Raw genomic sequence first — 15,660 nt, forward strand, 5'->3', positions numbered from 1 at the left:
GATGAATATGTGTTCGTACCTTTGTTAAAAATTCTGTGTCTCCACTGTGTCGCATGCTAAACAGCTTCACTGGTCATCCGCCTTCACCGAGAGGAATGGCTCATGATTTCTTCTTCTTTCTTTGTTCCCAATACCTGAGCTCGATAACAATCCTATACTCTCGACCTTGCGCACGTTCGCTGTGGCCTGTAAGTTACACGCACATCTTTATAATCCTCTAATAGCCTGTAGCATTCCAGCAACTGCTTGCCGCTGCTGGACGTGGCTTTCTTTTATTCCTCTTTAGGTGTTTCACTTTCTTTTTTTTTCCTTATCTTAACCTTTTTTCTTGTTTCTCAAGACGCACAGCGTTGCAAATATCAAGACAACACCCGTCCTTACCTGGCTCTATTTCGTTACGCTCTTCATTGTGTACGCTATATAAAATACAGGCAAACGTTTCGGCAAGCTCATTCACATATCCTCGATAAATGAGCCGTTTGTCCTTCTGGTTCTCGATGACGTCATTCCGGCAATAGCGGGAGAAATAGAGTGCAGTGCTCGTTTAAACGGGAACACATAGCACGTAAAAAGCAGCGACCTTGCGGCACGCTGCCACTTACACAGCGTCGAGTGTGCAGTTGAAGAGACCACCTAAACGTTCGCACACACGCACAACTCACGCCATTGGTGCGGGGAGGTTAAACAGGGGGGGCACTCGCGTCCGCATCCACGGAGGAGTCCGCTTACAGAGGGAACCGCGCTCTCTGTCCCTCTCTATATACGGGTTCCACGTGACAGTTAAGCCTCGTGGGGAGGTGTCGCGCCGCCATGCGCTGCAGTCGGGTCCTACAGAGCTTATAGCGCAAAAAAAAAGCCCGAGGCCCGTATAGACTTCGGCGGCGGTGTAGTAGAAGGCAGGAGGACTCATGAATACCACGCGCGGCGTCAAAACAGGACTGCGCGCGCATCCCTCCGCCCACGTACGCCATGCCCTGCGGGGATGTCAAGGGCCATGGGAACGCAAACATTTCCACGAGTCTCGCTCGGTTCGGAGCCGAACTCACGTAAGGTTCGAGCTCGTAGGGCGCGCGCGCCCCTCCCGACGCCCCGCTCCGCACTGTCGCCTGTCCGCTTTGCTCTCTCCATCCCGACCTCGCCTCCCGTCTGTGTGCGTTCAGTGAAGGAGACCGTTGGCCCATATTATAAGCGCTATCTCCCCGTCCCCCACTACCCCAGCGATTCTTTATATAGTATAGATGCGCTTGTGCGCTTGCGTGCATTCTCTGTGTACAGTTTAAATCGGACACGTGACGCACGCCTTTTGAGCGGTTAATTATTTACGCCGTCGGTGATTTGCGAGCTTAAAGGTTATTGAGATCTATCCGGTGCGGGTCATAACGTCCAGATTTCGATAAATAAACTCAGTAGTGTCACCATCTGACTAAGCTCGGCGATTCGAATTCGGGGGAGGCAATGACCGAATCTAACTCGTCACTTGTACACTGCATTGCCAAATAATATGCGGACAGCTTTGTGATGAACGGCAATCCCAGCAGCATACTGTGACAATCAAAAAAGAAAAATATTAAAATAAATAAGTAAATCATCCTGCCATCAATAGCTCTTAGAAGTTGCGGTCTGTCATACTGATTGCCACGACGTAAAATTGCACGACTGGAGTGAAATGTAACTTGAGGCTTCATTCCCTACAATAAAAAATGTGCCCTTCAAATGCGTATTTAGGATCCTTGTCGTATACAGAGGATGATGCAGGATGCCCCAAATAAGCGCCCGCCATCTGACGACATTCTTTGCTCACCATTCGGGAATCTAGAATCAAGGTCATTTCCGCGACGTATTAGATACCATCAATTTCGATTTCATACAACGAAACCACTTAGTCTGTGTAGCAGCCAATTTAACAGCACTGAAGAATGTGTGATCGTAGCTCTTTCGTATAACTACAGCACGGAGCACGTTATAAAAAAGTCGCGTCCTTGAAGCTTACTTTCAAATGAAGAGTATATGCGATTTAACTTTGAATAAAAATAAACTTCTGACTTCCGAAAAAAGCAACACTGCGGCCAATTCATTTCAATTAGCATAACGCTGGGAGAAGCGGTGTTGACGTTGCAACAGGGTGGTGTTATGCCTTGCGTCCTTGCCCGGCAAGTGTTCCACCTGAACATATCTGCATGAGAATAGTAACATAGCGCTTCATCAACCTACATCGAATCATAGAGTTTTAGAAAATGCAATCAAGAAGTGTTGACCTCTTTTGCCGATCACTTCGAACCCTCCCGGAAACACTATAGGTCTTGAAAACTCGTGGGTAAAGAGGCTTTTCTACTGGCAGTCAAGCGCCGTTTTAAAAGGAATACCAGGGAGAAATCAGGATTTTTGTTGGCCGGTAGCCCAATGTTCGGAATTTTTCCTGCCGACTTTCACAAACAATTAACACAGGCAATGGTCTACTCTTGGACACAAACGTTTTATTTAAATGAGCGAAATCACTTACAGAAACATATATTGATAAAGAGAGCTGCTCGCAAGTCACGTGATGAACTTGTGCAAATGATCGGAAGTAGGTAGCACGCTTTGAACAAACCACATAAAACAAAAACAGATAGAGGCGTGCTTGGAAATCCCTTGCCTAATTCGTTATCCACACTTTCTTAAACAAAATTTTAAGAAAGCACTGCCAATAATGTACACGGGCTAACTACGCAAGAGGTTGGAGGCTTAATTACAAGCTTTTGTTGAATTACATTATTATTAGCAATTTGATTATTTGTGTCCGTCCTAGACCTGTCAGGGTTTTGAATTTACCTTAGTCGAGATGACGTGCTTTCAATATCACAACTACGCCATTCGCAATGCAGAGCAATGTCAGTGCTGCGTTTGCTTTAGAGAAAGTACTTAGGGGTGATCTTGGGGAAGAACTCGAGTTGAACTAAATTTTCATAAAACTTATACCGGCTGCAAAAATCGGGAATTATCGCGTTTTACCCGAGGGCGAAGGACCCTATACACTTAATGCACAAAGCGAGAAGCAGAGCGTCCCGTCCTCAATTACCATGGCATGTCTGTGGTAATAGGTTGAAAGCCTGAGGAAAATAGCACAAAAGGAAACGACATGTCTTTTCCTCGCGCTGTTAGTTTGTTACCAACTAGCCGAAACCCACACTTGGCTCGTGTATGGGCGCAGCCAGTTTGCATCTGATGCAAGAGGGTAGCCTCTTCTCGACTAAAGTCCATTGGACTTGCAGGGTTGAAGGGGAGTTGGGAGGAGTGCCGTAAAATGTTTGGTGAGTGTGTATTTTGTAGGCTGGAGGTTCTTCTAGCTGGTCAATTCTGGGGCGCATGACAGTTATTCAAGCGTAAGGTCATCAGCTTTTTCGTTTTCTTCAATTCCAAATGGACATGGAGTCTGCTGACCTTGAAGCCCTTTTCCCGAGTTCTTTTAAAGCAGAGTCACATATTGTTTGCGAAACTCGTTGTGAGGTTGGCTGCGATATGGCTTATTACTTTGCCACCGTTAGCACAGCTACATTTTGTGCTGAACCGGTCTTCACATTTCGGAGAGCAGAGGAGACTTTAGCATGTTCCCATCTCCCCGTGCAGTGGCGTTCGACTATGCGGCAACTTTAGCTCAAATATAAATAAATAAATAAAAATGCAACTTTATTTCTATCATCGCTCTTTACAAAAGCATAGTGACGGTGAGGAAACAGACGAAAAAGCCCGTGGATGGGCGTTACAGGGCATGTGCCGTTACATGTAGACACGGCATAGACAGAACAGCAGAAATCTAAGTGTAAGGCAAGTAGTAAAAAACAGAAAGAAAATCAATAAGAACAGAAACGACATCTAGGTGCACGAAAATTAGTACAAAAGATACCGAAAACTTCTTAAAACACAGCAATGAAATCAAGACATTGTAGAAATCAATAAAGTCAATGCAAGTATATAAAATAATCCGTAGAAGCGGAAGGGCGATGACGCTGCAAAAGATAAAGAAACGCAGCGCGTACAAAAGGAAGCAAGCGCCGTCGGAAGCTCGGGGTTCTGGGCGAACGCAATTAAGTCGCGGGGCGCCGGAAACGGCGCGCCATCGGCGCACGACGTCTATAGTTTGCCTCGCAGCTTAAACCGTCCCCGTGAGAAGCACGTGATCGCCGTCAGGGTCCCCTTGCTCTCGACACGTGGCACGTTGAACGCACGCATTTGCTTTCATGAGCGCTGCCCCCGCCTGCGAGGGCACCCCAGCTTAGTATTTCATGGTTGCTCAACGGTGAATGGAGATTATAGGCTCTTGCTCTGTAAGGAAGTATATCGAAAAGCGCGGCAGTTCGCGGAGCAATCCTTTCGGTCACGGTGTCTTCGTCCCACAACGCGAATACAAGCGGGCCCATGCACCCTCCTGCCCAGAAAACTAGCCACGCTTAAAACGTCTTGTCCACAGCTTAAGAGCGTCGCTGGTTGTCGTCGTTGCAAAATTGGGCATGACGCCCTAAGTTTGTTGGGAAAGAAAGGGGCTAGAAAACAGACCTCTGGGTTGCTTGTGGGTGGCCCCACAAAAAAGATTCTTACCAGCGCTTTTTTTTTCTTCTTTTTTGTGGGTGTGTGTGAGTGACGTGTCATGTCCGGCAATTTCTTGACGTAGACGAGTGCCAATTGATTTTGATCACGCGCATGCCACATCCTGGCAAGTTAACGCGCAGCGTCGGCATTTGCAAACGGAAGTATCTCGTTATCTTTTGTTGTTGTTGTTGTGGTTGTTCTGTCAATGTTTCTTTCTCTCTTGTTTCGTGATCCTCAGCTTTAAGAAGTATGCCAGCTAATACCTTTCAAAATACAACTTATTGGTGTATGTACGGTACTGGATGTTCTATATCATAGGCAGTAGCTTGTATAGGTGCCATTGTCACCGTTGGTGGAGAAGTGAATTCATTTCGTTGTCTCTGGATGAACGTTGCAGTGGAAAATGCATGGCGACAGCTCTACGTACCGCTGACTATACCGCAAAACAAAACCAGGGTGTGTACTGGAGTGTCTTTCACTTCAAGTGAAGAAATACGTACATATCAGCCTAATTGCACTCGTTTGTATCTGATACGTGAATACATACAGTCACATCTTTCATACACAAGGTCCGGATGGAAGGCGCACTGATGACGTGACACTCCAGGACCTAGTGCAGAAATACACGCGAGCATACCATGCGTCCCACCTAACGTTAGCCAGGCTGTTAAAAAAGAAAAGGTTAAAAATACACGGTGCCAGATACAATTACAAGACTTGCGATGCTCGGTCGTCACTCGTCTAACGACCGAACACCATAGGTGTTAAAATCATTTCTTACACCGTGTTTTTTTTATCTTTCTTTTTTCGTTGAACAGCTTAGCTAACGTTAGCTCGGACACCTATATGTCAACTCGTTTGAAGACTTGACCGGATAATACTAGATAAACACAAAACAGAGCTTTATCATAAGTAAGGTAAAGTTGTGCCCAGTGTCTACAACTTTCGGCGCACCTATTAATATCCTCACAGATCACAGCTCACAATTCTTCAGCTCATAGAAGAAAGCTACACTCAACATTGATTTAAGAACTGTGTTCACCGCACTGTAATTGGGATCCTTATATTTTCTGAGGAAGCTCGTCTACGGTTTTATCATTTTTTTTTCCTATGGTCATGTTTCATTTTCAGGTCTCGTTTGCATTTCAATTTTCAATATATATAGGTAGTGTACTTATTTTACCTTGCATCGGTGTTTTATGTTCCAGTGTAGTCAGCGGTAATTTGAAATCGCAGAAGGTGACATCGCTTCGACACGACTATTCTCCATGATTTAGTTCGTGTTTTTTTTTTCCTTGAACGGCCTTTTACCGTCCATTCTCGGATTCAATTTTCTTAAGATTCAAGTTGCGACTTTTGTGGTGGGTAAACATAATCATTGCAAAAACCAGGGGTGGCACGCTTCACAGGATGAAAGTAAACACACTTGTACGCATTTCCCTAAGTTGTAAAAAATTTTACGCACCGCTTGCCTGAAGCTTCGTTCCGCGTGAATTTCAACATCTGCATTGGATCCGCGTAGTTTTTCTCGTGTTGAGTTGAAAGTTTGTTTGTTTTTGGTTCATTTGATCCTATGCCATAAATTGCTGGCAATTTGCTCGAATATCGTGTATATACATTTGCTTGTATATACGTGTCGTATCTCGCCATGCTGTGTTCATCTCTTAGTTCTAATAATCTCTTTTCTCTCTTGTCACACCCAACTACGATATCCACTGCTTATCATGGCAACTCAGTAAGCTGCGTTGCTGTTCTAGAAGCGCTATCACTATAGAAACCTAGGACGAGTGCCACGTTAGAGACATTAAGCGGCAGTATTTATCATGCCTCGTCTTTAGAAAGACACAGACATGTCAAGCACAAATGCTAGCCCATTTTGTATACTTCCTGAGATAATAGACGAGGCAATTTTCTTTCATCCGACTAAGCGAAAAAGAACGGTGGCTACGAACCTCACACTGAGGTCTGTGTTTGATCATTGATTTGAAGTGAAGTGCATTAAGCGGGTTTAGCGTGAAAGGGCGACAACAGATCCCATATATGCGAAGCGGACAAAGCGGCGCCACACGCTCAGCCTTTGCTGCTCGAAACGACCGCACGTGTCGCTCGAAGGGTCCACGGTGGTCACACTAGGGGCGCGGGGGTTAATCCGGCTTGATTGGCCCCACGCGCTTACACGTGGGACGCGAGACCCCCCCCCCTCGCCCCTTTCTCTCTATTCTCCCCATACAATATCACGTGATTAAGTTGGGCGCTTCGGTTCGGACGGCAGCTGTGGTCCGCCGACAGCCTCGAAAAAATACGAACTCGGAATCATATTTCGCATCTAATTCGTGCGAGTGAGTGTTCGTGTCAATTAAGGGCGCGTGTGTGGGCGCGCGAATGGAAGTATAGCTGATCTCTTGACGTGAACTGGTTTTCACAAAGTGGGATGTTAATTAAAGGTCACCGTGACAATCAGGTGCTTCACGATATGTACTTATAACGTATACACGTCAGAGGTCGAATGAAATAAGGGAAAAGACTTGTTAAAGGTCGAAAGGATGAAGATGCGAGCTGTGGCAACCAGACTGCATATAGTGGTGGTGCATAAAGTCGGGCAATTTTTCCAACTATACGTGTAAGAAGCGGCACACTTACATAGTGGTTAATTGTAACGGTCACGAGAGAACAACGAGGTTGTAATTAATTTTCATTTGAATGGCGCAACATATTAAGGCGCAGCCACGATGTAGGAGTGCAACATCCTTACTTGAACATTTTCTAACACAAGGGTGCACGGGGTGCGACAAGCTGGATGGCGCACTTATTCGCCCGCCTGTTCGGCAGGACATAGAGAGAGGCTGCAACGTTTATTTCAGATGTTCCATGGGCCCACAGCTTATGTCGCTGCAAGTCTGCACTTAAATACTTATAAAATACTTCAATGAAAGTTTCAATAAAACAAGAACCCAACAAGAACTTCGTGTCATTCTCTCTCGCTCGCCTCGATGCAGCTGTAATCTGCGAAATCTCCCCGATTAAGACTCGCCGTTGAAAAAAATAGCAAGGAGCACTGTAGCGCAACTCAAAAGGCGGCGGTGTCCCGGGTCTGGATAATGTAACAGTTATATTCCAATTCTTTTCTTTGTCGCGCTTTGTCAGTCTTTCAAACTTCACTCCGTCCTTGTTATGACCAGAAGCGGTCGGTCCTGATCGTTGGGTGATAAGAAAGGAATAGAACCGCGCGAAAGGAATCACTAAACTATTCTGACCCTGCCCTCTTGGGCACGAGGGTCATGTGCTAGTATTCGAACCATTTACGTGAACTACTCGGGAAACGTATAGCGGCCCACGTATTAGCCAACAAGCTATTCGCCCACAACACGATAAGTGCTTGCTTGCTCCTTACGCCAGCATGCGTGAATCAGTGCAATGCATGCATCCTTTCTCTCTCTCTCTCCATTGTCCTGGGCTAAAGTGTCCTGCGATGGTCGTCGACTCGAACTTTGACAAACGCTCGTTGATGCGTACATCCAGCGCTGTTCACCGGCGCGGGTCTCGTCTTTTCATGTCCGCGCGCACCGGCAACCCGAACCTCGATGATTGGTTCCACTTATCTCATCCTGCCGGACAAAAAGAAAAGAAAAAAATCGAAGACGGACAAATCGCTCGTTTTCCTATACGAACAACCGCGTCCTCCCGCTCCCCCTATTTCCTCGCCCCCTTCGCTTTTTAACGGATAAGCTAGCGACAAAACGGGCACCCATAGATTCCCGCAGAGCCGAACACTGCGCAGAGGGAGGCAGGGCTAATTTTTATGCGCGTACAAGCTTGTTTGCTCCTGTACTTCTGTTTTTTTTTTTTTTTTTTTTTTTTGCATATCGCTTTGCAGTTTTTCTTTTTGTCAGTACCCGTTGGTACAGCCAGTACTTTACGTCCCTTCCACCGCAGCTCACCGTCGGCGTGTTATTCTATGGCCGTCTAATCTCTTTGAGCAGCGCCTATCAGGGGGTCCCATTGTTGGACACGCTCTCCCGTTCCAGGCCGCCCCGCGCGCGCAGTTATGAGCGAGTACGAAAACACTGCATTGTGACCGAAGCCCCCCTCACAAGAGTGCAGAAGGGGGGAGGGGGGGGGGGGGGGCTCAGAAGAGGGGCCAGCACGGCGTACGGAAGGCAGCAAAAGAGGGTCATGCTCTTGTGTATATACACGAAGGGACCACTGCCACTACTCCTGCCGCCGCCGCCACTTTGTGTCTTTGTCCAGAGACCGTTCGCGACAAGCCGGAGCCAGACGGGGCATCTAAGCGTGCCCACGGCCTGCCTAGTCAAGTCCCCCTTCCTTGCCCTTTGCGTCTCCTCTTCTGCCGGCCCCCTAACTTCTCGGAAGGGCCAGTGAATTACGGATAAATGCTCCGCGGTGACCCGTGTCTGCGGATACGTGCATGTGCCCCTCGTCATCGCATAATCTTCGTCGAGGTGGCTAAGCAGATGCTTCGGGCAGTTTATTTTTTTTTCTCGCTCTCTCCCTGGCTTAAGCTGGTCGCGAGGCTTTGTCGACAGGTGAGTATTATTGACCAGCTATGAATATTCGCGTGCTGCAGGGATGAGGAACTAACGTGAGCAGTGTCGTTGAACCCGCGTCCCACGTGTCAAAGGACGGGGGAAGGGGCGGTGGGCTTACTGATCCCCGTACTCGCTTGTACCCGAGGAAACAGGCGTGAAGATCAGGTGGAGGTAAAGCTCTTGGTAATCTGCTGGAATATGCCTTGAAGAAAGGTAAACAACGCTATATCCCACAGAGAAGTCTACGTGCGGCCTGTTCCATGCCTGGTTGTTTTGAAGGCGGTCGTTAGGAGCTGCCCGCTTGTGGTGATGCTGCAGGGGGTCAGGGCAAGCATACGGAAGCGAGTGAGCCTCTGGTATCGGCAGCTAACCGGCACCTCCGGGTGCGTAGCATCCGTTATTAACCCTTCACACCTTTCAATCAGTGCGCGGGGTAAACCTGCAGGTGGTCGAGCGTCGACAGCGCGCAACAACACAATAGCAAAGCCTCATGCAGTGGCCAGAGCACGGAATGTAGCGGCATAGAAATGCAGAAGAGACGACTCCCCACTTGAGGTGAGAAGTCTAGACTGAACACAAAGAGGAGGAAAGCAGCTGCAAGCAGAAACAAGTAGCCTATGCTGAACAAGAAACTGATGACGTGGGTTCAACGGCACTGCTCGCATTTTTGCCTCATGCCAACAAACACGCCGATGTACATAGCTGAGACAAAGTGGCCGCACAGATTTACAAGCACATTTTCCAGCACTGTATATGTACGTTTTGCAAACATGGATGTACATGCTTTTGAAAGCCCTGAGAATAACCTCGTAGTTATTTTTTCTTGTTTTGGTTACATGTTTCGCTTCCTCTTAAATAACTCCTATGAGGAACTCACTGGCTTAACCTTATAAATGCATGAAGACACCTGTTTTCTCCGCGCGATGCGTCTTTAGAGTCGAGAAAGTTCTTGTGCGCGCAGCTCTAAAATTTCTCTTAGCAACACCGATTATAAGGCAACTAGAACCGTATTTCTCAGCTATGCTAGCGCTTCATAATTTCAAGATAACTGAAAGCTCAATCTAAATATGGCTTCATCAGGCATTGGTGACTTTCTTATCGAAACATTGGAAAGCATGCTAATACCGTTCATCACTCCAATTAATATTGGTTTCATATGTAATTTTCTTTTTTTTTTCTTTTTTTATAGAGACGCCGCCCACCTCGGACGATTTTAGCGTCTGCTCATTTCTCTAAATAAAGTTTATTCCTCCTCCTCCTTTATAGACTATGCAACAGCGATATCAAAACTATCCGGTGAAGGCACACGTGAACTGTGCACTGGCATAAGAACCCTTCCCTTCTGGGATTGATTTCTGAGCAGATTATTTTGACTCTCGCTCTCCTGCCTTCTCTTTTACAAGAGGACCGTTTTTCGGAGTTTCCGATAACCTCTTCTAGGAGCATCAAACATCCTTTCCAGCTCATACTTGAATGAAAAGTCGTAACCCTAACTCTCGATGTCCGCACGACTAGGGTTATCTTACAGACTTATTTTTCCTTGTCGTTTCTAAGCGAGGGGGGAGGGGGGGGGGAGGAGTATAAATAGAACTCTGGGGACTCGCACCTCCTCTACCTTTATGCTTTACTATTTACAACCATGCATATCATCTGCATTCCATCGCTTTGAAATGCCTCTATACGGAGACGCTGGAGACGACAAGGTCATTTTTATTGCTATCAACAAACCTAGTTACTTTACTTCGGCTGTGTGCGTACATATACTAGCAGAAATAAGTGCGCGAATAATCTAAGCAAGCCATATGTCGCGGCACAAGTGAGAACCAATAGGCCGCGCGGCCCACATTCAATCGCGCGTGCTTACGGACCGCTGAACCGGAGCTAACGCCACTCGACCCGCCGCACTTACAAGCGGGCACAATTAAGTGAAAAGCGGCGCCATCTGCAGACATTCACACGAATCAAATTGCCCGACGACCCGATATATACGTACACCGATCGCAGCCGAGTTTCCCTCGTGTCGCTTGCTGTCCCCCCGGATCTCCGGCGTCCCGTCCGAGCCTTCTGTCGGGGGGTCCTTTGAAAAAAAAAAGCTCTCTCTCTATCGTGCGCGCGGGGTTAATTTAGCTCCCCAAAGGGCTATTTAGCACAAAACGGGAGTACGAGGGGGGCGGGAGTCGAACGAGGGGCGCGCACGCCAAAGAAAGGGGCACCGCGAAATTAGCAGTTGTGGAAACCCCCCTCACCCCCCCCCCCCCACGCCCCCTTCCTTTATGTGCCGTGAACGGGCTGTGGTGTGAACACGGGCGGCGGAGCTGACTAGGGTACAAACCGTAGCCGTTTAGCAGACGACAACGACAGCAGACATCCCGTCGCCGTCTGGTCGGCGCGTCGTCTGCTTCAGAGAGCCGAGGACAAGTCGACTGGGTAGGGGAGTGAGTACACAGCAAGCGTGGATGTAGCAGGGGGGGGGGTGATGGGGGGTTGTTGGGGGGGGGGGGGGGGGGAGAGGAGGATAGCTGCCGAGCACCGGGCTGTGAGCACCGCACAACGGGGCAGGACGCCCGCTTCCACAAACATTTGTGTAGCGCAGAATTCTGAGCCCACCTCCTTTTCTTCTCCCGGTGTTTCTCTTCTTTATTTCTTTATTCTTCGGCTTCTTTCTTGGCCTCTTCAAGCTTCAGGCCGCCTTTCGTCCTCTATCTCGCGTCTCCCCCCGAGTCCTCCTCCGTGGCCCGCGCATCTTTTCACAGTGAAGTTGTGCGAGGCAAAAAATAACAGACGCGCTCACAGAGAGACGCACGCCCAGTGTGAGAAGCAAGCAAAGCGATAGAGAAGACTGGCGTCGTCGCGCCAGGCCTGTTACGAGGAGAGAGCGCGGAAGACGTCGGCGGGGCTCCTGTATACTTTTTTTTTTTTTTTTGTGAGAGCTCTGGGCCGTCCTGCCACCTTTAGGTGCGCCCGCCCCGGACATCTCCCATCGCTCCCCGGTACCGAGCTGCTGTTCTGCCTGTTGGCTCGTGCGTTTTCATGCGAACGCGGTGCGTCCCTGTGTGTAGGGGGTGTGCATTTACTATACGAGTGTGTACCGTACATACACCGTCTAAAACGCATAATAAAGGAAGGAAATAAGAAATGTAGGAGAGTATAGTGGAAGGTATTGGAGACACGCGCTAGTATGCTTTCGAAAGCAGCGGCCCACGGAGGCCGTTCTCCTCTCCTTTCTGCGGCCTGGCCATTGTGCGACCGTTCAATGCGCGCCCGACAAAGAAAGGTTGTTTTTAAAGTAGCCATTTTGAAGTGGGTTTAAGCCTTTGAGAGGAGCCGTTCGAACACGATGAACACGCGATAGAGAGCGTGGTGAGCACGGAGCTAATCTGAGCGTTCTCCGGCGAGAGCGCGCGCTCCGCCCAGAGACCGGGAGGCGCCGGATGGACGTCTGCTCTTGGAGCTGTCGTTTACGTCGGAAGACGATGTTTCTGCACTTTGCCCCTTTTCTTGTGCTCTACCATGTTCAGAGTACAACTTTTAGGAGCTGCTTCGTTTTACGTTACTTCAATTACTTAAATTCCGTCAAATAGTTATGGTCATAGGTGGCAAAAACGTAACCATTGTCACATTAAAGAAAGAAAGAAAATGTAGCGGTTGCGAGCACATCCTTGATAGGCTTCGATGTAATTATGTTCTCGTTCAATGATGTGTTTATCCTGATGTGGGATGTATGACCTGTCCTGTGTACTTCCCTGTCTTGTGCCGTCGTTATTCTTAAGTTGCTTTTACTATGAAGATCAACGAACTCTCCCAGTTTTACACTCTATTGAAGTGTTGCGCGTTTCGACCAGTTTTTCCGCATTGTCGCATACTGTCGCCTATAAGTCACACCTCAGCCAACCCGTGAAATGTGGCGCTTTACATATACTCATAAAGCCATATAGACGGTGGCGTACGAAACGTTTTGAGGCAATGTTCTCATTTCACGCACCGCAAAACGTTCAGCACGTCCACTACGTTCCAGCACATGCAGCACATCCACTAAGCCCAAAAGGTCACTTGTCATCTCAGACGTATGGAAATCTGACGATCGACAGTTGGGCTAGCTGATGATACGTACATATCGGTAGGAGGAGGGAGAAATAATGCAAACAAGTGAAGGTATTGAATTAAATTACGGGGCCTTATGTCCAAAAGTCATAGCCCTTGTATAAAAGACGCAGTGGTGAGGAGCTTTGGATTAACTCTGAGAAGCCGGGGTTCCTTTAAAAGCTTGGCACACGTGTGTTCTCACATTCCGCATTGCGGCCGCGCAGCCGCAACCGGGAATCGTACATGCGACCTCGATCTCAGTAGCAGAACACCATAAGACCGTAACCATTGAAGTAGGAAGATGAGTACACAGGTTAAAGGAAGTGACAAAAGTGACGGGAGCTTCATGACGTCACTTGTGACTTTTTTATCACTAGTGTGCTTTGTCTAGCTTAGCGCTGCCCCTTCTAATATGTGCGGAAATACGACAACCTGATTTTTGCTTGTTTGTTCCATGTTTTGTTTTAAGATAAGGAGCAGCACGCCACATACACTAAGCCATCGTGACGGGTATGCAAGTGAAGGATGTTACATAAGTGACCACACGTCATTGACGTCACTTAAGTCTCTTCATTTAACTGCGCGTTTTGTTTTGTATGGCTTTAGCGCTTTCTAATACGAATAGAGCCTTTTATAGCCCAGTGTTTGTTTGTATACCTTGCTCTTCCTTTGTTTTAGCTATTAAGAGAAACACTGGCGCTCACTCTCTATGCACAGCCGGCCTAGAAGTCTCTAGCGGGCCCGAACTGTCGCCCGGAACCGGAAGTCGCGGAAGTCCCGGCCCGGAAGGCGCGACGACGCATCTGCCTGCTGAAGGGACGTCGCCCGCGCCGGGTGGTTCCGGATCTTCTTCCTCGCTGTCCCCGGCGGGCGGTGGTGCAGCGGGCTCCAAGAAGAAGCACCGGCGCAACCGCACAACTTTCACCACGTTCCAACTCCACGAGCTGGAGAGGGCGTTCGAGAAATCCCACTACCCGGACGTGTACAGCCGAGAGGAGCTGGCCATGAAGGTCAACCTGCCGGAAGTCAGGGTGCAGGTGAGAGGACACTTCGTCTGTATATACCGGGACTATACGCGTGCGTGCTTTCCTCTGCGCAAGGCGCTTCTTTATTTAGGATCACGGGCTGACAAATGAAAAACCTTTTAGTTTTCTGCACAGTCGTATGATGTTAACATGGTTGTTAAGCGTTGGACAGCCTCTCCATGACGTCTTCTGCCAACCAGCTCGGAAGAGCGTCGATCAAGGAGATTTAACGCCTACCAATCAGTCTTAGTACCATGCGTACGTTGTTCGAAAACGCCTCTCTTAACAGCCCGTGATTACTCTAACGCTTTCGCAAACTTTCATGTAATGAAGCGGGCGGCGAACGCGGGAGTTTCAGAGTCTCTCTAATAGGTTACTCGAGCGTAGGAATTTCAACAGCCCTTTGACCCACTTCTGGTGTGATGACCCTATATAGGGTCATCATCTTACCGTTTCTTTGTTACACGGTCGCTTTTTTTTTTCAGTTCTTGCTATGTTTCCCCCCTGACCGTTTCTCCAGCGTAAGATAGCATACAGGAGCGTCTCTTCAGGTTAACCTCCCTGCCTTTACCATGTCAATTTTCTCGCTCTCTTTCTACTGTGTCTGTCTGCGTGTTCGTGAATGCAGTGTTTGGAAAGCGGCACTCACGGGCGACCTCGTTTCTACACCAACAGGAACACTTCTTTTTGTGAATGTGTATTTTATTTTTTGTTTAGCTCGCTGTTCTCTTCTGTTATAAATTGGCTGCTGTGGAGAGATTTATACAGATTGTACCTCAGTTGCTCCTGTTCTTTATGTTCTACAGCAAAAAATATTTTTAAATAATAGTAGGTGATAATCAATGTCATCATAATAAACGTAAGGATGCGGCAATGGAGAGTTCACAAGTCATCTAACTTCAGTCCGCACCACTCTCCAAATGCTGTATACGTCTTAAAGTCTTTAACCGTTTGTGCAGCACGAATTCCACCACGTACTAACAAAGATGACGGGTCCGGACATACAGATCAATTCAAGCATAGTTCATAGTCAAGCATAGTCGGCAAGCACAGGACACCGGCAACTGCGCCACTTATTACACAGTTATACAGCACCAGGCATGACTAAAGCTTAGCTAACCTAGTGTCTAGAAAAAAAAAGACATTTTTAGCATGTTCGCCTTGTGCTGCGGATGACTCGCTGACTGCAGTCCTAGTATTTTTGTAAGTCGAAGCTCGTCATAACAAAGTCGCATCCAACACGAAACTATATTCGTTATATCCGATATTCGTTATAAGCAAATAATTGTTACCTGCTGATATCGGCAATAAACGCGTTATGTTTGCTTCGTTATATCTGACAATACGTTATATCCGTGTTAGTTATATTGAAGAGCGCTCCTGCATTCTTCCCATAGTTTTTCGTTAATGTTCTGCTTTCCTGATAACCGTTGCTGATT

General features: G+C 47.7%; 1 protein-coding gene across 1 annotated transcript in view; it reads left to right on the forward strand.

The window, feature by feature from the left end:
* The window catches only part of LOC119440715 (retinal homeobox protein Rx-like), a 34,518-nt gene extending 19,257 nt beyond the window's left edge, over positions 1–15,261 (forward strand). The window contains exons 2-3 of the mRNA XM_037705600.1: positions 13,914–14,233; positions 15,181–15,261. Of these exons, the coding sequence (XP_037561528.1) occupies positions 13,914–14,233; positions 15,181–15,261 (401 nt within the window). The remainder of the gene's footprint in view (positions 1–13,913; positions 14,234–15,180) is intronic.
* The last annotated feature ends 399 nt before the right edge of the window (positions 15,262–15,660 follow it).

The sequence above is a fragment of the Dermacentor silvarum genome, chromosome 2 (genome assembly GCF_013339745.2).
Source record: "Dermacentor silvarum isolate Dsil-2018 chromosome 2, BIME_Dsil_1.4, whole genome shotgun sequence".
NCBI lineage: Eukaryota > Metazoa > Arthropoda > Arachnida > Ixodida > Ixodidae > Dermacentor > Dermacentor silvarum.